The 25,554-nt window shown below is 35.2% G+C and overlaps 1 protein-coding gene across 11 annotated transcripts in view; it reads left to right on the plus strand.

Moving 5' to 3' along the window:
- CEP170 (centrosomal protein 170) overlaps positions 1–25,554 on the plus strand; it is an 81,346-nt gene that overhangs the window by 50,682 nt on the left and 5,110 nt on the right. For 2 of the 11 annotated variants that reach the window (XM_087936868.1, XM_087936861.1), the window contains exons 10-17: positions 260–409; positions 6,752–6,878; positions 7,174–9,009; positions 11,017–11,067; positions 13,740–13,974; positions 16,359–16,536; positions 18,988–19,155; positions 21,168–21,256. In XM_087936868.1, the coding sequence (XP_087792994.1) occupies positions 260–409; positions 6,752–6,878; positions 7,174–9,009; positions 11,017–11,067; positions 13,740–13,974; positions 16,359–16,536; positions 18,988–19,155; positions 21,168–21,256 (2,834 nt within the window). The remainder of the gene's footprint in view (positions 1–259; positions 410–6,751; positions 6,879–7,173; positions 9,010–11,016; positions 11,068–13,739; positions 13,975–16,358; positions 16,537–18,987; positions 19,156–21,167; positions 21,257–25,554) is intronic. The other 9 variants (XM_087936913.1, XM_087936907.1, XM_087936876.1 and 6 more) reach the window with 8 other exon arrangements.

The following is a 25,554-nucleotide window of genomic DNA, read 5'->3' on the forward strand; positions in this document are numbered from 1 at the left end:
AAAGGAAGGCTCCTAATATATTTTGATTTAATTCAAAGAAAATATTAGCAATTATTTTGAATCTCTAGAATTATAACACATCAGTTCTACTTTGAATAGTAAATCATTTCATAAAATGTATCACAACAGTGAAATGTTTTTTTTTAAAAAAACAACATTATAAGTGCTCACTTTATATTAGTGACAGTACCTATACATTCCCATTGAACACTACAAAGGAGGCTTTCAGTTAATGTATGATGATTTGTTTTGTTTTCAGGTTTTTGGAGTGGATGACAGCCAGGATTATAATAGGCCTGTTATCAACGAAAGCCAGAAAGATTTAGTAAAAGATTGGGCTATTAATTCTGCTACAATAGTGCTTGAAGAAAAAAGACTACTGAGTACAACTGGATTTCTTGACACAGAGGTAGAAATAAAATTTTGATGGGTCTTCTTTTTTCTTCCATTAAAAGAGAGGACCTTTTTAGAGTCAGTGTTAAGCTAGTAAACTTAATAGCTAGTAAGAGCTATTAAATACTTTATTGTTATATAATAGTAATATTCTTTATTAGAGCTTGTGTATAATCTCTTAGTACTTAAAAAGCTATCTTCACATTTGCTTTTGTTCTGCTGCTATTCTATCTGCATATACACCATAGCACTGACACACAGGATTTTAGGAAACGGAAATAACCTAAATACTAGCTTTGTTGTATAACTATCACCATTCCTTTTATTGTTTGCTTATAGTTATTTGGAAAATTTGCAAGTCAAAGAAATATTTGCAGAAGCAAAGAACAGAGGAAAAGAATTTGCTGTTTCCAGATGGAAATTGTGTCATACTTTTGGAAGAAATTTCAAAACCAAACTATTTTTCTATAGCACTATACTAAAACGTTGATAATTTTTCATATCCAAAATTCTGCACACATACAGATCCCACAAATCAACAGATGTTAGTATTCATCTGTTTTATAGGAATATGATGGAAAGAAACATATCCAAAGCTTAAGATGGCTTGTTACATTAACATCTACAATATATGGTTACATTTTTCATAACTAACATTATCGCTGAATAACACTTGTGTTATGTCAAACATTCTCTTATATTGGTATTTATGTTCTTTTGCACTCTAATTTTTACTTTGCTTATACTTCCTTTCTTACTCAAATTTCAATCTTATCTTTATCTTCCAGAATCTAATCTTGACACTCTTAATCTTCATACTCAATATTTCTGTGTGATAGATTTTATGCCTAACTCTCTGAATAATATATCTGTTTTGATTGTCTTGTTTAAGGTAATTTTTTTATAAATAAAAATAAAAAAGGTAAAAAGATAGATAAAATTCCATAATAGATACTGATTTAAAGTAGCTTAAATTGACCATAAGACTTCATTAAAGGGAGGGGAAGCGTGGAAAATGGTGGTGGTTTTAATTAATTCATGGTTATTCAGAGATGTTATATATCCCATCCTAACACTGCCGTATAAGTTGGTTCTCATGTGGTGGGAAAATTCCTATCAACCTTTCCAAACTAGAAGTCTAGGCTATTCTTAAAGCAGATTTGTATATGTAGCCAATCACTGCTATTCTATCATATCAATCTTCAGGGTTAATGCCACTATTCTAATAAACATCCCTCACATTCATAATTTGGAATGGAAATGTTTGAAGTAGAAGCAAGTATGATAGCTTGGGCTTCAAAACTATCATAATTAAATTCTTTTAAAAAGCCCATTTGCTATAGACTTTATATTTGGTCTAGTTTAAGTTTAGCGAATGATAAAACCTGAAATGTGTCCAGGTTTACATGTTTGTCTGAAAAATCTATTGACTGTTTAAATAGCATTAAAACAGGCAATTTTTATGACAAATATCAAATTACCATGTTAGTAAGCTAGCAATTGGTTGTGAATAGTATAATTTGCTTAGCCCTGACATGAATACAGCAGATGCCAAACTGCTTTCATCTCCCGCAAATGGGAGTTGAGCTTTGCAAACAATTTATAATGATGTGTGTGTTTACTTTCAGTTTAAGTATTAATTTTTCATTATCATACTTTTAATGTTTCTTAGTTTATTTTTAATGTTTTGAGTTTATTATTTAATACAACATTTGATCAATTTTATCAATTTTTCCACATTTCATAATTTATTTTTGTAACCTAAAAGGGCTTGAAGCCTCTGCACCTGTCCATAGTTTTTCATTTGATGATTAGAGATAATGTGTTTTACTGAACTATTAGTTAAACATATCATTGTTATAAATACTGCAGAAAATATTTTGAGCTTTTATTAGTGAGTATTGAAAGAATGTTAATATCCTTTAGAATCTATTGTAAGTGACTGAATAACATATCCATAGCAACCCATATATACATATTCCATATCTCCTTTAATATGAATGTCATCAATAAAAGTCCAGCTGTAAGATTTTTAGGCCCCAAAACAAATCTGGAAGTGAATAAAAATAATATCATGTGTGCAATCATGGGTTCTAAGCTTTTCAGGAGTTAAAACTCTGCATTTCTGAAACTGACATATGGTGTAAGTAACAAAGTATTGACTTTCAGTATCTTTTCCCTAAATATTTTAGGAATGCAGCAAAAGTAGCATTAACATTTACTTAACATTAACTTTTCAAAGAGATTTGTTGGAGTGTACACTTTTATTCAATGCTTATTTAATTCAATTTTCCCCCTTTATTTTTATTTTGTTTGGGAACAATAGAGTAAAAAATAATTGATTAAGTGGTCATAGGAACTAAGAATTTTACATTCATAGCTTACTTGACAATTCTTTCATTGTTTGACATAGAATAATTCCACTCACTTTGGTGGTATTACTTCACAGGAAATTTATTTTTTTAAAAAAATAGAAGGCCAAACTGAAAGGCTTTATCAAAGTTAAGAAAATTGATTTTCATGCCTTCCTGATTTGTGCCACTCTGATGATTTGAAGGAAATTCAGCATAAAGTAGAACTTTTGTTTCAAATCTAAACAATGGTTTATACATTTTAGCAACCACATGTTTATCATCTGAACATAATTCATTTTCAAATTCTGTTTAACATATTCTATTTGTGGTACCCTTTTATATCTTCTCTTAATTGTGCATATGAGAACCATTGAAAACTAAACCCCTATGCAGTCAATTGTTCTCTTGATTTCATTTTCAGCTCTACTTTTTCCAATACTAACATCTTTATACAGTATATTAATCATTTTTCTTTGCCTGCTATTTTATTTTTTTATAAAACACTTTTTGGGCTGAGGCCCATAAAAGTATATTGGAGTATAGCCTGGATTTGTATCTCTTTTCCATATTTGTAATATGGCATTCCTGAAGAATCTAGTTTCTCTAGGCAGTTCAGGTGTCCCTGTATACCTAGTAATTGTAATATATTCCATGTTCTGGCATGATCAGTACAAGAAAGGGGCTTGATGTGCTGAGTAGAGCAAAAATAACTCTTTTTTAAACTCTTAACCAAATTCATATTCTGTAGATATCCAGATTCAAAAGGAAACTATGATTCATAGCATACCTCAGTATGCATGTACCACTGTTGACACTTCCTTAAAAATCCAATGACTGTTTTTCTGGAAGTGATCATAGCAACTGTATGGTCCCAGAGAAAGATGGTACTCTTTTAAGGAGTTGCTAACAGGTGCTATGTGCTACAGCATAATCATGACCCCAACTTCAGGCCTGGATCACTGCAGAGTTGTGTACTCTTGCTGTCTCTGTTATCCAAGTTACTTTAGGTACTTATTTCAGATCTCTCTGGCTTTTCTGAAATTTGGCTGTGTGACTGTGACCAAAGCACCTGAAGTCAAGACAAGACGCAATGGATGGAAACTAATCAAGGAGAGAACCAATCTAGAACTAAGGAGAAGTTTCCTCACAGTTAGAACAATCGGTGAAGTGACTTGCCTGCAGAAGTTCTAGGTGCTCCAACACTAGAGGAGATTGGACAACCATTTGTCTGAAATGGTACTATATCTAGTTTCCTGCTTGAGCAGGGTATTGGACTAAAAGACCTCCAAGGTCCCTTCTAACACTGTTATTCTGTTACGAATACCCTTTGGTGTATTGTCCCAAAAAGAAAAATTCAGATGGCAACACTGTGTCATTAACTGATATAATAAAGATTGATATCCTTTAAAATACAATAAAACCCTTGAATTTTATATCTGCCTGGACAATTTATTCTAGAAGAAGAAGCAAGGGGTGCAATAGAAGATCAGAGGAATGGATAAGGCAAATTATTCTGAGACTTTACATCCACTTCCTGCTGTTTCACCAGTTGGGCTGCTTGTTCTAAAGTGGCGGACTCATTACCTATCAACTCACATCAATCTGTGGTTCTTTCCAGGAAATGCTTGGGAATTACTGTTGGTTGACTCTTGGAATGAGGTCAGCCCTCTTTTGATGCTGTTCCTTTGGAAGGTGATGCAAGAATGATACTCTTGGATGAGTATCAGAATCAGTTGGGTGAGGGATTTGAGCTCTACATGTTGAACATAGGGAAGCAGCTGTCATAAAAAAAGGTTGGTTGCTACTTCAGGAGTTACAGCCAATCTTTAAATTAGATAATATGATAAGGATTTTCTGATGCTAGGATGAACAGTATGTGAGTGTATTTTAAGTATTCCATTGATGTGGGCAAGGTCTCTATTTATGGAACCTGGGATAGCAATCACAATAGTGATCGGGAGTAAAAGATTTGATATGGGCAGAGCATTATAGAGAAAGGGAAATTAATCTGATTGAAATGTAATTACCATTCTGATGTCCATATTATTTATCAGGCCTACAGAGTTATATTTGTAAAATAAACCTGATCTTGTAACTATAATATCAGATCAGTCTTAAATAATAAAGTTCCTCACATTTTGCTTATAGGCGAGAAACATACTTGGCTGGTATAACAAAGGCCAAAGTGGCATCAGATTACACAAGTGGGCTATGACAGCTAAAGTAGCCTGATGGGTTAATAGAATGCAGCTGGAGGAAAAACCACCTTGGATGTGGCTAGGCAGAGTATTCAGGCCTTTAACAGCTTAAAGAAGCAATTTTTGGCATGTGTGTATTCAAAAAACTTATCAGGTGCTTCATATCATGAGGAGCTGGTTTGGCCCTTCTCTTCTCAGAATTCTGCTACTGATCCCTCAAAGGTTCAAATATAATGCTTTCAGTGAGAATGTGGGATTTTTTTGGGGGGGGGGGGTCATATTTAACAACCATGAATTCTTTTCAGCTTTGAGTGAAAACTACTGTTTCCTGGATGTCACGACCAGGATAGCTGAGTCCATTTGGTTCTCTGCATGATTCTTTGGTTAGCCATTTTATGTATTTTGGTTTTGTAGTTTCTGATTTTGTTTGTGCTAGTGCCCAGAATCATTGTGTGTGTGATGGGCAGCTATTTAAGCATTTGAAAGGAATATTAAATACTTGCTTCCCTTTCAAAAAGGGACTTTTAATGCTCTGGTGGATGAAAATTGAAACCTCTGGCCTTAGCAATACTAAAATGCTATGGTCTGAAAACTTAAACTGATGTAATACTCAGCAGTCAGGTTAGAGTCAGGAAGAATACAAAGAGATCATATTACACTTGTTCTTAAAGCATTTGCATAATCTGGCTGTTTGTCTCTGGATAAAATATAGAAGGTTGATCAACACTTTTAAAACTCCATAACATATTTGTATTCTGTGTTAATGGTGCATATTGGAATATAAAATAATATCTTATGTAGTGATTATTTATATTAGTACTTTTGCCATTATTTAGAAATAAATAGTTCACACAGAACTATTCAGCTAGATTTCTTCTTAGGTGATTACGTTAGTGGTAAAGTACTAAGTGACTGCTACTGTAAATCTGTCACCTTCCTAGTGTTTCAAACCATTATTGCATCTTGTTTGTAAGTGGGTTGCAGTCACTGTTTAAACCAGGTATGTCAAGCTTTTGGTTTGCCTGGCTGCATTGAATGAAGAGGAATTGTCTTAGGCCACATATAAAGTATGTTTATCTTTTAAATGTTTTTTTTTATAAAATCTTGTGGGGCTGCATTACAAGCTGTCCATGGACTGGTGGAATGGACACACCTAGTTTAAATAGTGGCTCATCCAACATTCCAGAAAATTCATGAGAAATAGGAACTATTCTGTTAATGAAAATTGAAAGCAGAAAAGAGAAAGAATATTCTGTGTTATTTCAGTATGCCAAATGTGGATTGCTACACATATCATGGCTTCTGGGTTATTGGTCCTTTCCTTTTTTTTTCCTCCCTGATTTTCTCTGATATGTGAGTAAAAATAATTTTCAAAAATCTGTGTTTGCAAAGAACAGTTGGCCTGAATCTATTGAAAGACTCTCAGATCTTTAACCAAGATGATAAAATACCAACAATTAAGATGATCTTTTAAAAAATATGAATACACTGGTTTTAAAACACTGTATTAAACTGGTGCCGATCTATGATTTTATTTATTTATGCATTTATTGGCTGCATTTGTACGCTACCTCATTCTCAGCAAACTTTCCACTTTGAGTTATTTATACTACCTAGGTAAGATTATAAAGACTCTTACAGTGTGAATTTTTAAACAGTTATAACTTGTTTTTTCTTCAAAATTTTCAGCTTCCTACTTTAAAGTGCATAAGACCTGACCCTGTAAATATTTACCATAGAAATTTTTTATTAGATTGTTTGGTTTTATTGGGTATGTAACTGGTCTTCTTTAAAATCCCATATTAGGAAAGCACTGGCACATCTGGAAGCAAGCGTTGGGTATCACAGTGGGCTAGTCTGGCTGCTAATCATACAAAACATGAAGAAAATGAAATACGGATGGAGTCATCTGCGCTTGTTCATCTAGAAAATGGTATCACATCTAATACCCACAGCTCTTTTTATACTATATCAATCTATTATGTTTTTAGTCACATTTTGGGATTGATTAATGTGTTTCATTCTTTTCGATGATTCACTTTTCCACAACTCTTACGGAAATATAATTATATTTTTATACTCTATCTCATAAGTTGCATTACATTTCAATTTTTAAATCTGAAAAGTGTATGTGAGAAGAAAAGAGGCTTTAATTTTGTCTAGTCTGTCACATATATTAAATCTTAGAATTCCTGCTTAACTTTTGTTTCCATTTGATTTGATTTTAGACACTGACATCAATGAATCAGGCCTGTCAATTAGAAGTTCTGGCTCAGTTACCTCTTTAACCAGCCTAGATCGAAAGAGGAGGACACTCCCTCAGTTGCCAAAGGAGGAAATTGCTGTTATCGAAGGACAAAAAACAAAGGTTACAGCCCATCACAGATCAGAGATAGGTGAAAAACAGGACACAGAACTTCAAGAGAAAGAAACCCCAACTCATTCTCAAAAAGAAATAGGACACACCACTGATAAAAGCCTGACTAAAGTGAGCAGGACAATAAATGGCCTTTCTCCTAAAGCAGATAAGACAGTTTTTCACTCCAGTAGTTGCCTCTCTTCTGAAAAAGAGAAAAATGAAAATGGCAAAGAAACATCTATGCTAAAGCAAACTTTAACTAAAATTCAGCAAGAACAAAATGAGCTGACACATTGGATCCCAGCTAAATTATCTTCTTCAAGAACTGCAAGCCAGGTTGAAAAAGGGAAAGAGGAATCTTCTGTTTCCCATAAATTGAGTATGAAAGAAAAGGCATCAGGGCGTGGTGCAGGTAAAACAGAAGTTAAAGTGGCACAAAGTGAAGGGAAAAGAAGGAAAGCCGAGGAAGCCAAATTACCACCAACTAAAGGACTTAGTGGAGATAAGAAGGAAACCTCAAAGCCATTAGTAAGACAAGGCAGCTTTACTATAGATAAACCAAGTGCAAATATACCCATAGAATTAATTCCTCATATTAATAAACAAGAAACTACTCCATCAATTTCTTTAACATCTATCAGCAGAGCAAGTGAGAAAAGTGATTCAGTGGAAACAGATCCTGGTCTAGATACAACCCTTATTTTAAAAGATACGGAAGCTGTAATGGCTTTTCTTGAGGCAAAGCTGCGTGAAGAAAATAAAACAGATGAAGGACCTGACACTCCTAGCTACAATAGAGACAATTCCATTTCACCTGAATCAGATGTGGATACTGCTAGTACAATTAGTTTAGTTACCGGAGACAGTGAAAGAAAAACTACTCAGAAACGTAAAAGTTTTACTACCCTGTATAAAGATCGATGTTCAACTAGTTCTCCCTCAAAAGATATCTTAAAGTCATCTTGTTCAAATGCCAGTGACAAAATGGAGAAGAAAACAAAAGGCCGCTCCTCAGAAGCTAGTTTAAGGGGTGATGCACGCAAGATTGCACAGAGTAGTGGAAGAATAAGGCAGCCCTCAGTAGATTTAACAGATGATGATCAAACTTCTAGTGTACCTCATTCTGCTATTTCTGATATTTTATCTTCTGACCAGGAAACATGTTCTGGCAAATCACATGGAAGGACTCCTTTTACCTCAGCAGATGAACATTTGCATTCCAAAACAGAAGGAATAAAATTAGCTAAGTTGAAATCTTCCTCCCCATCAACTGGGCAAGTCAGTAAGTCAACCACTCTTCCAAGGCCTCGCCCTACAAGGACTTCACTGTTACGGAGAGCACGGCTTGGTGAAGTGTCAGATAGTGAACTTGCAGATGCAGATAAAGCATCAGTTGCTTCTGAGGTATCGACTACAAGTTCTACATCTAAGCCCCCATCAGGAAGGAGAAATATTTCAAGAATTGACCTGCTTGCCCAGCCACGGAGAAATAGACTTGGTTCTTTATCGGCACGAAGTGACTCTGAAGCAACAGTAACTAGAAGCTCTACCTCTCGTACTTCAGATGCCATAATTAGAAGTGGCATTAGACTAACACCACCAGCAGACAGTACTAAAGTTTCTCCTAGAATTAGAGCTAACAGCATTTCTCGCCTATCAGATTCCAAATCCAAATCTCTGTCTTCAGCCCATAACTCTCCATCAGGTATGAGATACTTTCTATCTTATCTCTAATAATTTCATTTTTCAGCACTTTCCATTTTCATTTGATCATGTGGCTTATTAAGATTGGTGCTTGTTCTCATGAAAAATATCAAGTCAAATTAAACAAAAAAACATTTGTGTGTGTATACATACACACATACACTTACCACAATTGAGCTCAAAATGTATGTTGCTAAGCAAGACATTTGTTAAGTGAGTTTTACCCCATTTTATGACTTTTCTTGCCATTGTTGTTAAGTGAATCATTGCAGTTGTTAAGTTAATAACCTGGCTGTTAAGTGAAACTGGCTTCCCTATTCACCTTGCTTACCAGAAGATTGCAAATGGGGATCACATGATCCCAGGACACTGCAATCATCATAAATATGAACCAGTTGCCAAGCATCCAAATCTTGGTCACATGACCGTGAGCATGCTGCAATGGGTCCTAAGTGTGAAAAGGGGTCATAAGTCACTTTTTTCAGTGATGTTGTAACTTTGAACAGTCATTAAATGAACTGTTGTAAGTTGAGGACTACCTGTATGCTTTTCCACTACAACACCTGAGGACTTGAAGAAAAAAGATTAAAGTATTCTGGATAGTAGATTTGCTTCCCAGTCCTAACATTGACGGTTCATTCATGTTGAACCTAAACTGCAGTGACCTAATTTTGTGTTGCAGTGTTCTACATAATAGCATTGCATGTGGCCTGCCCAATTACTCAGTTTCATACAGCTCCTGGTAGTCATTGGAATCTGCATCAAAGACATGTACTTTTCATGTGACCGACACTATAAATGAAACAAGGCTACCTGCAAAATACTGCTCTTGTGTCATATGGTGATTATATGATGATATTAATTATCTATATTCTGGGTAGAAGTTGAAGAACTACTACAGGGTTAACATTTGCATTAATGTTTTTAAGGCCACACTCTATTCAGAATATACCAACTGCTGCTTTGGAAGGTTTATGAAATCATGGGACATCATCTGACAGTTTTAGCTGTGGAAACTTAAAGAGAAAGTTACTGTGCATGCATAGGCATATTTAAAATCTGACTGCAGGATGGAAGTCTTATTATATACTTCTGAGCGTGATATGCTGTAATTTAAGCATCCTTTCTGTTAATCCGCTGTGGTTATTTATAAATCAGTTTTCATTTCTTTAGGACTTTAATTTGAGCTTAATAGCAAAAGCATCAAAAAATTTACACCACTCTAGAATAAGGTTGAGCATCCACAGTGTTTTGCCTGTGGCTTTCTCAGCCTATTTGCAGTCCATCATCACCCTTTTAAAATTGTGTTACTGACATACAGTTGCAAAATGACTGACTTACATCATTTTAAAGGAGGCAATAGATGCAGTTTATCCTGAAAAGTCTTCTGCTTCTTTTCCTACCCTTAAACTCAAATCAGCCTGTTTATGGAGATTCTCAATCATCCAGGTTATGGTTGTCCCAAAGGTGCTTTTCCCAAAAGGCAGCTGGACTTTCTTGGTTCTTTTTTTTAATATTTCACTTCTCATCCAAGAAGCTTCTTCAGTTCAATTCAGTTTTTGAAAAGCACCTTTGGTCATTTATGTTCTCCAATTGTCAAATTACATGCACTAGCTATATAATTCAAAAGAATATTATCCTCTGCAAAATTTACTATTTGTCATACAATCATATACAATGCACTACTCTCTCCCAAAATTTGGTAAGTATGAGTAAGTTTTATCTTAATTATACATAGGCATTAACACTTTTTAACTTTTGTTATTATTCCAAATAATTTGTTATTAAAAATTCATTTGTGATTCTCCTTGCTGCAATGTAGATTGATACATAGATTTTCAAATGGAATTGAATGCCAGAAATAATTTAGTGAGTTGAAATGTGTGAGTAGCGCTCCTATTATTTCCACATCTTTTTAAAGTGGTGGAATTAATTTAGTTATTACCTTTAAGACAAATGCATTAAATCCGTATGTGTCAATAACATGATAACACATTTTTGTACACAGAGATATATCATCTTCTTCCAGACCCAGATCCTGCTGTTGAAACTTACAGTGGTAGAGTACTGGACATCATGTATTTTAAAATTTTCACCCCTATTTTTTTCTCTAAATGCTCATGTTGTACAATGCTGAGTTGCAGAATTAGTTTTAAATATGAATTTTTAAAAACTAATTGGAATTTTATTTTGAATAAGCAATTTGAAGGTATAGAAGAGTTTTGAGTTCAAAGATATACTTCATCCAAGATGATTTAACTCTATTCTGTCCATGAATTCGTGTTTACAGTTGGTAGAAGTATTTTTCCCCCTGCTTATTAAATGTAAAAGAAAAGGCATCAGGTTTCTAAGTAATGAAATCCATTTAAAAAGAAAAGAACAAAGTCCATCTTCAAAAAAAGTTCTTTTATTTAGGAAAGCATCAAATTGGCAAAGTCCATGGTAATTCCAGATCTGACTCAACCCAGAATTACCCCACAATGCTACGTTAAAAACACCCCCTAAAGTCACATTCTCCAATAGAAGTAATTCAATGTTGCTTGATGTCATAAATCTCCACCTCAAGGGGTTCAAGCCCGACAGCTCTTTTCCCACGGGGGGGGGGGGGAGATCACATAGCCAAAACACTCTCTCCATCTCCACTCCTCTCCCCTTAGGAATGTGTCGAGCCCGAAACCCTTCCCCAATGACTGCCACAGAGAAAGTAAGAAAAAGAATATATATTAAGCCTCACAAAAATGGCTACACATATGTCAATTTCTGGCTTGACAAAAGGAATGTTGAGAATTTGATATTAAATCAAGCCTATTAGAATTATCATGGTAAATTTGAAAGAAAATATGATAGGTTATATCTGGCTTTCCATTCTTTAAACAGGACAATAACCTATATTCCAAACTCATTGAAGGAGTATCTGCCTTTATTTACAAGTCACAGTTATGGCCATTATTTAAACCTTCAGCCAAAAAAACCCCAAACCCTTAAGTTTCTAGAAGAGTCATCTCTGTACTTAACCAGTCTGAACAGACAAGAAACCCACTTTTCAATGCCCACAATTTAATTTTTTTCTGGCTTTATGACTTTAATAAATGATTTGTTTCATTTGAACATTGCTGTTTGGTTGAAAAACCAAACAAGATCAGATCAGTTTATTCTTCATGACACCTGAGAGCAAGACAAGGAGCAATGGGTGAAAATTTGTCAGAGGGAAATTCAGCCTGGAAATAAGGAGGAATTTCCTGACAGAATAATTAATTAGCTTACTTCCCATGGGTGCTCCATTGTAGGAAGTTTTAAAGAAAAGATTGGATAACCATTTTTCCAGGATGGTATAAGGAATCCTGCTTTGGGCCGGTGGTTGGACTAGAAGATATCCAAGGTCCTTCCAGCCTTATGATTCTATGAAATTTAGGCAGTTGGTGATTATATGACTTTAAGAAAGGTAAAGACTTTTTCCAGGACTTATTCAAGAGGGAAACACAGATTCTTTCTTTCCTGGTAAAATTTTCATATATACTTGCCCTCCTGGAATTTGGGGGTGGGGGTGTGTTCTCCTTTTCTCTTGGGAATCCTGTTTCCCAAGAGCAGTGTCAACAATAAAACCCCAGCATGTTACTCCTTCACTCTTCCAATCAATTGTTCCTCACCTGGCCTGAAATCTTTGCAATTGCCATTGACTTTAATAAAGCTTTCACTCAATTGATAAAAGCATGCTTGAAAGCAAAGATAATTGAAATTCTCTTGGTGGGTTTTTTATCTTTTTTTTATTTTTTGGAAATACTGTGGTACCTTGGAACTCAACTGCTTTGAAACTATCAAATTTGGTACCCAACACATTCTAAAGTGAAAATTTTGTCCCAGTACTCATCATTTGTTTGGTACTCAATGCACAGGGTAGAACTTTTGGTTGTTGGCTGCCTCATGACTTACTACATTATTCCTTATGGGAAAAATATGTTTGGTACTCATCATTTTTGATACTCATTGTACTGCTGGAACCAATTAACAATGAGTACCAAGGTACCACTGTATTGTTATATTGCTAAGAATTGATGGTATATTATCATAAGCCTCCCTTACGTGCTTAAAAAGGAGAAATCGTTTTAGTGGCCATCAATGTCTATGTGGAAGTGAACATTTTCCTTGTTAAATCTGCCACTGTTCTTAGAAAAATAAGTCTTTATTGTTGTTATTTCCCACCATTTATATATTTAAACAAAGCGATGAACAAACCCAATGTTCCTACCTCTGTTTTCCTCACAACTCCGTGAACTCAACCCTCATAATAGTCAATATCTCCTAGTATTTTCTAACTGGATTTCAAATGACACAAGTTATAGTTTTTCTTCTCTAAATTATCCCATTAATAGTACTTACGTTTCTATGTGTTGTCAAATATGCAGTTAAACATTTTTTGAAATTGGCTTGATTTGCAAAAAAACCCATACAGATTCACTGTATTGTCTTATTATTTAGACTAATATTAATATTCCATCTTATTAACTCAACATTGTACACAGAGTACTCTTTTTCACATTTTGTCAATTAGTGTTTATTATTTAACAAAATTCTAATTTTTTTTAGTTTCAAATTAGTCAGTAAACACTTTAATGAGGCATTTGGGGTTTGGTATTAAGCAACTTTGGTAAGCTGTCATGTTGTTAAAGTCATAACTGTATTATCTGCAATAAATACAACAATAATTCTTTTTCAATAATTAAACTAATTTAGTAAATTCAAGATGGAGGCGCTTTCCTACTGATTATGCTTCCACCTCAGAAGATGAATTTGGATCAAACCGTAATTCTCCTAAACATGCCCGTCTACGTACTTCTCCAGCCCTGAAAACTACTCGAGTGCAGAACATTGGAACACCAGTACAAAGTAGCAATGCCATGAAGCATAGGATAAAAGAACAGGAGGACTACATTCGTGATTGGACTGCCCATCGAGAAGAAATAGCAAGGTTGGCTTTCCAAGAAATAATAACTCTGTGAAAAGCAGAAGGGTAATTATTAATTACCCTAACCCTCTCCTTCACTCATAATTTTGGTACCATCAGGACCATTAGCAGTGTCTGCAGCAAATCACAATGGTGCCAAAAAATGGCAACATGCATAATGTTAGCATGCAAATGCTTATTGTGTCCTGACATCTGATGAAAGTACATAAGTTGTAGCATTTATATGACATCATTGTATACACGTTGTTGTCTTCCCCGTCCTCCACAGTCCCCTATGAGGAGTAATGCAGAAAACTTTTAATTTATTACATGGAAAGATAATGATTATGTAACTGGTTTGTTGGTGCAACTTGATGCCATGAATTGCCATAAGGTCTACACTGGGCCTTGAGTGGTTTTTCTAAGAATTTTCTCCACAAAAGAGGATTAGGACCAGATGAAAAGTAAATATGACTTCATTTAAAAGTAACTGAAATAATTTATGCTTATTTAGTCTGATTATACTACAAGCATTGCATAGATACATCAGCAAAATGATGGTGACTATAAAGGACAGTGGGTGACTTTATATCTCCCAAATAAACAACTTGCAGTGTCTCTTTTGCAACCTTGGTAAAACAAACTTTGGGGGAAGGTTTGTTTCCTGCCTGATTAAAGATCTTTTTTTAAAAAAAAAAATCACCAATCAATGTATGCTTTAGGGCAACCCTTTCATCCTTTAGAAAATCTCAAGGTTAAAAATTGAGATTCTTTTTCAGTTTTGGGGAAAATTATAAAACACAATGGATGCCTTAGCAGACTCCTTAACTTCATCCCCTACTTTAAAAATAGACCACCAACTCTGGGGGTACTATGGTGTTCCTTGCCCTGCCTTCCTCACTTCTTAAAGCTGGGGTGTCAAACTGGCGGCCCACAGGCCAGATGCATCATGTGCAAGCCACACTCAACCCGGCTCCACAAAGGCAAAAAACAAAATGATACGTCATGTAACGCAATTGAGCTTGACACCCATGCTTTAAGGAAAATGTGAAGTATTCAGACCAAAAATGATCGTCAACTCTGGATGAAATGATTGGCATATTGTGTATGAATAGCTTTGCGTAGTATTCAAAAACTCAATTGAAAATGGCTTTCCTAATCTGAAGCAGAATACAATACCCTCGCATAACACACCAATAGTTGATAGATCAGTCAACACATCGCAAGAATTATTTCAGGTTTTTTTTTTTAAATTATATTGCATGGCAAGCAATTGGAATGTTTTCTATTCTCAACCAAACTTGTTATTCATTAAAATACATATTAATTAGTTCTAATTCAACATGTTACTTTAAATCTTAAAATCCTGTTTTCATAAGCAAAACACATCAGAAAACAGACCATTTTCTATACTTCCTGAAAGCTTTATATGTTTATGGACACTTGTAACAGGAAAAAGCAGCAAAATACCCAACTTATTTTTCTTCTGGCCATACCAGAGTAAACACAGAGTGTGTATTATTTGATACACTCAGATTGGATCTTTGTGAATAGTTTATGCAGAATACATATGCATACAAAATTAAATCGTGTCATTTCCCCCTCCCAAGACCATGTTTTTATAACTATTGAATAAACAAAAGACAGACTGACCATGTGAGATGAGAGGTTTAGACATTGATAAATTTAAGGAGAGGGAAACAAAGAGGAAGGGGGATCTAATAATAGATGAGCAAAGTTAACAATGATATTGGGAATGGTCTCTGAGCAGGAAAAGCATGGGCACTGAGCCTGCAATTGTACCGAGATAGGATTATGATGAAATAAGTATTTGCAAAAATATGTTTCTGGAGTTGTATTATGTTACTTCCTCCTGCTAACAGAATGGTTTTCATCATTGGAATGAGATGATAGTGAGTTCCTCTGCCGCTCCATTCCTTTGAAAATACTTCAAAAGTTGGAGGATCCTGTAGATCAAATTTGAGGTGCAAAGGACTTTGAAGGAAAAAGTAGAGCAGAGAATCACATTATGCAAATATATTTTTCCACCAGGAGATATTGGGTGTCAGTCTTTCTAGTGAAAGAATCTAATTAAAAACCTTGGTTAATAAGATTAGAAAATACAGGGTCGTGGTGGTTGCAATATATATGTGTGTGCCTACATACTTGCAAATGTAAAGCAGTATAATAGATTCTGGATCAAAAATAGTTGCAATAGATTTATACAATTATGGTAGAAAAAAACTGACGTTTTCATAAAGCAGCCTTAAGTTGCAACTAATTTTGTGGAAATATTAGAAAAAGAAAACTAAGAAAATGCTTCATGTTTCCAATTGTCTCAACTAGAAGCTCTGATATTGATCAGTTCCCCTACTTTGTGCTGCTAATGCTACTTTAATCATCAACAGGATCAGTCAAGATTTGGCTCTCATTGCCCGGGAAATCAATGATGTAGCAGGAGAGATCGATTCAGTGACTTCATCAGGCACTGCTCCTAGTACCACAGTAAGCACTGCTGCCACCACCCCTGGCTCTGCCATAGACACTAGAGAAGAGGTAGGAGATCTTCATGGAGAAATGCATAAGGTTCTTTCTTTTCTTTCTTTTTTTTGTTTTACTCTTTTGACATGCTTTTGATTACTTCCACTCTTGTGTGCATGAATCTCAGCATTCTCTGTCTTTAATTTTAAAGTTAGATGAGCAATGATTGAAAGTTAATTCCAGTAGTTAATGGGCAGATCTCTTCCTATGGTCAGTGCAGAAAACAGTTGTGCTTTGAACACACTTCCGTGTTGTTGTTTCGTAATAACATCATTGTATTTTTTTCCATCCTAGGCACAGATACAAAACAGCTGTGCCTATGTATTCCCTAGTGAAACAGAATCCTTAAGCATATGTCAGTGCCAGATACTACAAAATGTTATCTGTGAAATAAATAAATTTATGCATGATCAGTGGTCTTAAAATGACTTTGCATTTCATTTGCTTCTCAATAGTCTATAATAGCCAGTGAATTAAATCTCTCAATAATAATAAACAATAGATATAAATTGACATATCTTCAGAATCAGCAAGTAAATTAAATCCCTCTTAGTACATGATAATCAATCAAAACAGTCATATCTTCATAGAGTGCCATAGTGTTTAAAGTGTGCCATAGTGTTTAAAGTGTTAAGAGCAGGACCAGGAAAACCCAGACTAAAGTTTATGTTTAGCCATAGAAAACTCACATGGTAGCTTTGGCCTACTCAGTGTGTTTCATGCCAACCTACTTCAGACTTATAAAATGAAGGGTAATCCCTATGTAAGCTCTGGGATAGAAGGGAATATCACTCTAACAAAATAGCACAAATAATAAAATATAAAATTCAGGTTTTGGCTTTCTCTGATCTATTTCTATATGCCTATATGTCTTTCATTCTCAGCTCACTGCTGCAAACTTCAACAAGTGATTAAAATTAAATAAATTAGATCAACTTTATAACTAGACTGTTTCTGAATTAATTTGTTTTGTTCTCAGAATTGGCAGTTTGCTTGCTATAAGTATTTTTAACAGCTAGGCAATAGTAAACACTATGTTTTTCTAGGGAGTTTGTAATCATTCTTTAATATAGTCGATTCAGTTCATCTTTTAATAAAATATCAAAGAGAATCCCTCAAAATTGATTGCATAAACTAAGTTATAATAACACCAGCTAAATTTACACCGAAAAATTAACTGTTGAATATGAGAGGGGTGTTCTTTCATTTTAAGAAATGAAAAAAAATTAAAAACAACAACAGCTCAAGCTACTGTTCTCATACTTGCTTTGGCAATACTATTAGAGGGCCCGACAGTGACATGTACAACCTGAGGAAATCATACTTTTCATTTTCAAATGTCTTAACTGGTGGTGCAAATGTCCATTATTCTGATTCTAAAATATACCCATCCGTCACCTCCAAGATTAATGTGTCTCTTCCCTGAGATTAATATTCCATTACAGCAAACAATATACAGAACTCTAGATTCAGAGAGTATCTGGACTCAGAGGTCTAATTCCAAAATGAGTCTTTTTTAGGATCAGATTGTACCTGGAATTCTGCAGAAGATTTGCTTCCAAAAAGAGAAGAATTGCTCCTAGAAGGGCTGGGAACTTTAGAATTTTCCAGCCCTGGAACATGGAGATACTTGTCTTTTTGCTTAACTAACTCATAATGTTTTATCATTTAAATATGATACTCTCTATATACAGTGAATCAATAGACACAGATCTGAAATCAGAAACAGCAAAGGACGCTTCAACATTTCAGAAGACTGTGTCACAGGCCTTAAGGTGGCCATTCTTAAATAAGGAACTTCAGAGAGAGATTACAGCAAATACTGGCTGGATCATATGATTAGTTGAGTGTATTAAACTCCAGAAATATAACCTAGTTGAAATAATCCTACAGTAGAGAATATTGCCAATCCTGAATATTTCTCTCCATCAACTGTGCTGTCTCGTTTTATTTATTTTAACAGCTTGTACATGACTTGGTTAACATCATGTTCTGTGTACATTTTTGCAAAATGGGTATAACAAAGACACATAACATCACTTATTCAGTGTGATTTTACTATGTTTGTGTTGGTTTCTTTCTCTTTTCCCTAGACATGTGTACTAAGCATCTGCTAATATAAATATGCATTTTTCTCTAAGATAGATAATGTTGATTTACATCTTTACTAAATACATGTAAAGCCCCTTCTTATGTTAGCAGTAAACTGCAATCTATAGTGTAGAATACATAAATAGTGTTATACACAGCATTGTTCAATATTTAAATAAGTATGTATTTCTGTACCTCAACACCAAAATAGTGGGCAATCAATCTGTTGATAAAATTAATGAAATTTATTTTTAGTATATAACAAATTAAATATTCAAATTACTTAGGTGTATATGTTTCTCCGTAGCAAGATCATAATAAATGGGCCTCAGAATACATCTAATCAGCCAGCTTTATAAGATTAGGCTTTGTTGTCAATTATATATATTTGAATATATTTTTCAGCTTGTTGACCGTGTGTTTGATGAAAGTCTAAACTTCAGGAAGATTCCTCCAGTAGTAAATGCTAAAACTCCAGATGGAAACATTCGCCTGAATGATCCCAAACCACAGACAACAGATGTACCTGAACCCCCCACAATTACACGTCGCCGAACTTGGAGCAGAGATGAAGTAAGGATTCATATTTTATATAAAGAACTGAACAAAAATTGCACAGAATTGCTAATTTAGGACATTAGATAAGAAAATTCCATTGTGCATTTTAATGTTTTTCTTGTTCCACAGGCAGCTTTTAAGTTGGTTTTAAGGAGTATGGGTTAATGAAAACAAAATACTGAAGTAGAAGTCTTCTGGTGGACAGAAAAGGAGGAGGAAAAGGGGAGGAAGAAGCACAAAATAAGATGGCCTAAACAGTGAAAAGCCATAGTTTTATCATTTCAATTGTATTCATTGTCTTTATTACATTTTAAAAACTAGACTCATATTTTATGCTTAACCATGCTATTGAAATGCATTGACATTACTTTTTAAAATTCTTCACTAAATTGTATCCAATTTAACATATTTGTATTACTGAAATAATTCCGCTTTATCTGGCATATATTTGCTTCTACACTTTACAGTGTGCTGATTGTTGCTCACATTAGAGAATTCAGGTGGTCCTCAAGTTATAACCACAACTGAGCCCAAAATTTCTGTGGCTAAGCAAGACAGTTCTTAAATGAGTTTTGCCCTATTTTATAACCTTTTTTACCACAAGTTGTTTAAGTGAATCACTGCAGTTGTAAAGTTAGTAACGGGTGGGATGCTACAGGTTCTGCCTGGTTCTATAGAACTGGTAGCTCTGAAGAGGAGCAGACACTGAACCGGTTCTGTGTTTGCTGCTGTTTGGCCCACCTGCCTGCCCAGGTTCTTACCTGCTTTTTCAACCTCAGCTGCTTTGCGCGGCACAGCTGAGGTTGAAAAAGCAGGAAAAAAGAGGCTTTTCAAATGCTGCGCCCTGTGCGCAGCACTTTTCAGCTGTCCGGGTTGCACAGCTGATGCTTTTTTTATGCACGTGCATAGTGTGCATCAGACACTACTCAGCAAACTGGTAGTAACACCAGTTGAACCCCACCCCTGGTTAGTAAGTTGTTAAGTGAAGCTAGCTTCCCCTTTGACTTTGTCCGAAGATCGCAAGAGGTGGTCACAAAATCTTGGGACACAGCAATGGTCATAAATATGAACCAGTTGCCAAGCATTCAAATTTTGAACAGATGACTACAGGTGAATTTTGTTAAGTTAGTAACATGTTGTTAAATGAAACTGGCTTCCCCATTGACTTTGCCTGTCAGAAGGGCGCAAAAGGGGCTCACATGACCCTGGGACTCTGCAGCCATCATAAATATGAAACGGTTGTCAAGTATCCAAATCCTGATCATTCTACCATGGGGATGCTGCAGCTGTCATAAGTGTGGAAAACAATCATAAATCACTTTTACGGTGCCATTGTAACTTTGAGCGGTCACTAAACAAATGGTTGTAAGTCAACCTTACAGTTCTTCCGTATTTAGAGCCACTGGGTTCTGCGTTGCTTAATTAAGGATGTTTATTTCTGTTGAGCAAATTCCTCCTTAAATTATAATTACACTTTCCTGAATTGTAAATTTTCCATCCCCAAACTTTACAAACTAATATAATACAATATTAGCAATAAATATATAAAATAATAATGAAACTCTTCGCTATTTGACTGTAGTTAGCTTGAAGTTATAATACATTAGGCGTATGCAAGATCAAATATATTCTGCATTCTGCAAAGATTCTAGAGAAACATTCCATTCCTTCCTCAAATAACTCTGTTGTGGGATTGATCCAGAAGTTAATATTCGAATACCTCAGAAGGAGTTTGGAGCTTGTTCAGTGTAGCATTCTGAGTTAAATAGGCCTGTATAAGACATGAACTGTTTAAAGGATTGTCTTTCTACTTCTACATTAATTCATAGAATGGAAGAAGGTTTAAAATATATATTTTGGACATCAATTTAATGCAATCATGGTCTCACATTCCATCTAAGTGAAATTATATGACAGAAATGACTGAGCATGATGTAGAAAAATGAATTAGGATGCTTGGTTTCTCTTTTTGTAAGAATAAAATCTATATTACATCAATTTAAAATTTCATTTTCTAAAATTTTCAGGTTATGGGAGATACCTTGCTGTTATCCTCAGTCTTCCAATTTTCTCGGAAGATTCGGCAATCTATAGATAAAACAGCTGGTAAAATAAGGTACCTATTTTCTTTAGCCAAAATACTCTTACAAAAACTGCTGTTAAAACACTTCTAGAATAACAACTGTGTAGTGACCAATACTTGAGTTTTGAGAACAATTTAACTTTTATTATTATATAATATTTTTGATGTACATAGCTGTAATATATACAGACAAGAATTAAAATATAATATTTGATATTTTTATTTTCTGGCTTAAAATTAAGAAATAAAAGGAAGGAAAAAATGTACTTTCATGTTTTGCAGACTTTTTAAATTATATCTGTTATTTTCACTATGATGTTGATAACTTCTTTTCATGTAAATCATATAGAATTGAAATTATTAAATAGTATTTTTACCTTAAGTTTGTTAGCAATATGAATATGTCTCTTGCCAGTTTTTAATAGTCTGCTTTTACTATCAGGAGATGATATTTTTCTCCTTTCTAATGACTTACCCATTTTTACCCAATATATGGTGTGCTTTTCTTTTCTCAATTTTTTTTAGCTACTCATCCCACATTTTGAAATAACGGTTCTTTTTCTACCATGTTTCTCATATAATAAGGCCGGATCTTTTTTTTTTTTAACCCTGAAAAAATGGCTAGGCCGTCTTTTCGGGGGTGACTTAATTTCACCCCCCCCTTGTATCTTCGGGCGGGCGGCGATGGCTTGGATGTTGACCTCGGCGTTGGTGGGGCACTTCGTATCGGGGTCAACGCAGGCAGCACCATATCCGGGTGTGCAACAAAAGTACTTCCTAACGACAAGCCCCCCCCACGATTCCCCCCATTTCGCATGTTTTAATATAGGCCTTAATTTTATGCCTATAAAACATGCTGGGACTTCCTATTGGGGGAGGCCATATTGTTGGAGAAACAGGGTACGTACATGTCATGACTATTTCTTCGTAATAATATTCTATTGTAACTTGTCTATTTATCTTTCTGCCCAGGAATTTATCTGAATAAATTTTTTTCCTACAAATAGAAAAATTGTTACTTTTTCACAATGCATTATCTCAGTCAATTATATGACCCTAAAAGATAGAACAGTTATGAAATGTTCATATTACTGAAGTGGGCCTGAGACTAAGAAAACATAATTAGTTTTAAGTTCATTCTGGATCTGAATAGATTGATTAAGACAATAATTAAGAGTGCATTGATGGTACATCTGCAGATAGTGTTCTGTTTTTTAAACACAGTAGTGTTATTCAAATTCTGTATTTATCCATGCATCAAATAATTACATGAAATAAAAGAGTTAGAATATTGTTGTATTTTTAATATTATTTAACAGCTTTTGTTCTGTAAATGTTTTTGCTGTATTTTCTATTTTATAATATACTATCTGTTCAAGGTAAATTGCTAATTATGAGCACACAAGACTTGATTATTCCTAGCATGTAAGTTAGAATGAACCTTGTTCAGTCCTTGGGTATAATTTAAAATGATTGTTGTTTTTCATGGACTTTTAATTATTTTTGTATGTTTATGATATGTTTACCATTGTATTTTGTCAGTTGTTATAACTTATTGGGGCAGTTCCAATGGTGTTATTCAACCGGTTCTGCCTGGTTCTGGAGAGCTGGTAGTGGCGATGAGCAGCGGAGACCGAACTGGTTCTCTCTGCTGCTCTGTGTTTGGCCCACTCGCCCGCCCGGGCTTCCATACTCACTTTTATGGCCAGAATTCGAAGTGCAGCTGCTTTGCATGGCACAGAATAGTGCCGCGCAGCAGCTGCTGCAGCAACTGGCATCATGCAGGCTTGCAGGAGGTGAGTTAGAATGCCTCTGTGCCTCCTCAAAGTGCACGTTTAGCACACTTGTGCATGCAAAGTGTGTGTACGCACGCAAAGCGCGCCCACCAAGCCACACCCACCAAACAGGTGGCAACTTTATTTGAATACTACCACTGGGCAGTTCATAAATTTCATAAATAAATAAGCATGAAAAACTAGAATGCCTGCAATTCTGCAGATTTTTCCTGAATACACAGGTATTTAAAAAATTAGCAATATTTTCCAGAGACAGTGAAATAGCTAGTTTCTCCATATGTCACACAACTTTCTGGGGAAGTCACAACAATCAAGGAATTAGAGCATTAGTTTGTCAGTCAAGTGCAGCCTACCAGAGGTAAGCCGTTAGGTATAACTAAATCTAAGTGTTTGTATAGTTTGATTTGTTCTTCACAGAATCATCAATGTAAAGCTGTTCATCTCTGAACTAACTTATTTTTTCACTGTTGTTCTCTAGTCAACATGGGAAATGAAAGCCTGGAGTTGCATTTTAACTCTAATAACTACATGCAAAATTCTGGCAACTAACCTATTCAGTGAATCATCTATTAGACTGACTCTGTTTAGACACAATACTGTCTGATAAATGGAGATTTACTGGTTTAGGAATAATCCATGTGCCAGAAGAAAACTTATTTCAAAGTATACAAAGCCTTCTTGATATTTTCAGCTTCCCTCCAAATCAGATATTAAAACTACTGCTTGGATACTTATGTCATAATAACAATATTTGATAACGAATGGTAAAATAGGTGTAATCGCTTTGACTTACATGAAGTTTATATACTTGCAGTTGTACCATTTAAAAACATTAAACGTAGAATTTAATTTAATTCATTAACTTGTAGAAGGGTGTATGCTTTCAGCAAATTAGGTTTCATCTGAGGAAATGTGTCTGTAAGTTGAAATATTTTGAGGTTTGGAAGGAAGCATTGATTTACTGCATTAATATGCATGCACATAATAGCACAAGTACCTGGGCTTCTGAAAATAAGCAGACATTCAGAGATTGCTGTTAGTCAGTAGAATGGTGATTTTTCTGTAACAGCTCCAAGAGAAGGCAATTTTACTTCGCCTTTTGATATATTAGAAGGACAGATCTATTATATCATAAGGATAAAAAGGCGCAGCCCCCCCTCCCCCATAGTTTTTAGAAAATTGGTGAAAATTGAGCTATTTCAAAAACCTTTCGATAACATCCTGTGTGCCTCTTGTTCTTTGTCTTAGTTTTCCTCTCCTGTTTTTATTTTATTTTAGCGATAAAGGCAAAAATTGTAAAATGAAAAGATCTGCAAGAATTTAAAAGGTACTGGAATGAATGCCAAGAAAGCTTTTTTGAGGAGACTGGGACACCAGCACTGCAAAATTCTCCCAGTTTTAATAAATTGAGGATAAAACATGCGCGTACATGAAATTGGAAAGAAAAAACAAACACAAGTCAAAAACCATTTTTTAGTAACCACTGTGCTGAACTTTGAAAGAGCATTTTAATTTTACAGTTGCAGCTAAAACAACTTTTTTGAACCAACCCAGTGATGTGGCCTGGGGCTTCTAATTGTTGCAATGGGGTATGCCCCTTTGCTTCAGGGGCTGTGCATACCTGTGCCTTATTACTGAAGTGGAGGAGGTCTATCAAGGCAGCTCAGCTAAATCTCAGCATGCCATCAAGAGGTTTACCTTCGGGTAGTGACATACCTCAAAGTAAATTGCAGCTGAACCATGTCTTTTAGGTGGGTAGGTATTAGGAAGGCTAGGAAAAAGAGATGCAGATGTAGATGTGAGGGAAAATTTGCAGATGCCAGGCAAATTGCGTCCATGGCTGTAGGTTCCACCTGTGTATCTAGGAGAAGCCAGGGATCCAAGAGGAACTCTTGTATAGGTGCAGGTAACAAGAGCCTTGGTACATAAACAGCATTCAGTTTAGTTTCAGCCTGTTTTATGATTACTATATGCTATAAGGTCTTGGTATCAATACTTTTATAATATTATCAGTTTAGGTTGAGATGGCAATCCGGGTATCGTTTAACATATGGATATTACACACTATTATAGTGCATGATCTCTCCCAGTAGCTTCATATAGATGGGTAAATAATAAGGGGAGAGAAAAGAACCCAATATCCCTCCATATATACTTGAACAGCTCTCTTTCCTTTTACACCAACTGAAACAAACAGTTGTGGAAGGAGTAGAATCCCTGAAGGACAGTGTTCCCAAAGCTCAGTTTTCATAGATCAGGGCTGTCAAACTCCCATCTGGATGGATGCGTCACGCGCTGGCTATGCCCACGCCCGGTTTAGCAAAGTGAAAAAAAGTCCCGATACCTCACGTGACACCATTGTGTCGATGTGAGTTTGACACCTCTGTCATAGATACTCAAAAAGGATACCATAATTGACAATGGTAGTGAATGCTGCTGTGAGACTCGGAAGGACCAGAAGGGGTACATTAAACCCCTGTATGTTCTGACAAACTATCACATTCAGTGATGCTTCTGTTCCATGTGCAGCCTGAA

This window comes from Pseudonaja textilis, chromosome 1 (assembly GCF_049901715.1).
Source record: "Pseudonaja textilis isolate UNSWEBS1 chromosome 1, rPseTex1.2, whole genome shotgun sequence".
Classification (NCBI taxonomy): domain Eukaryota; kingdom Metazoa; phylum Chordata; class Lepidosauria; order Squamata; family Elapidae; genus Pseudonaja; species Pseudonaja textilis.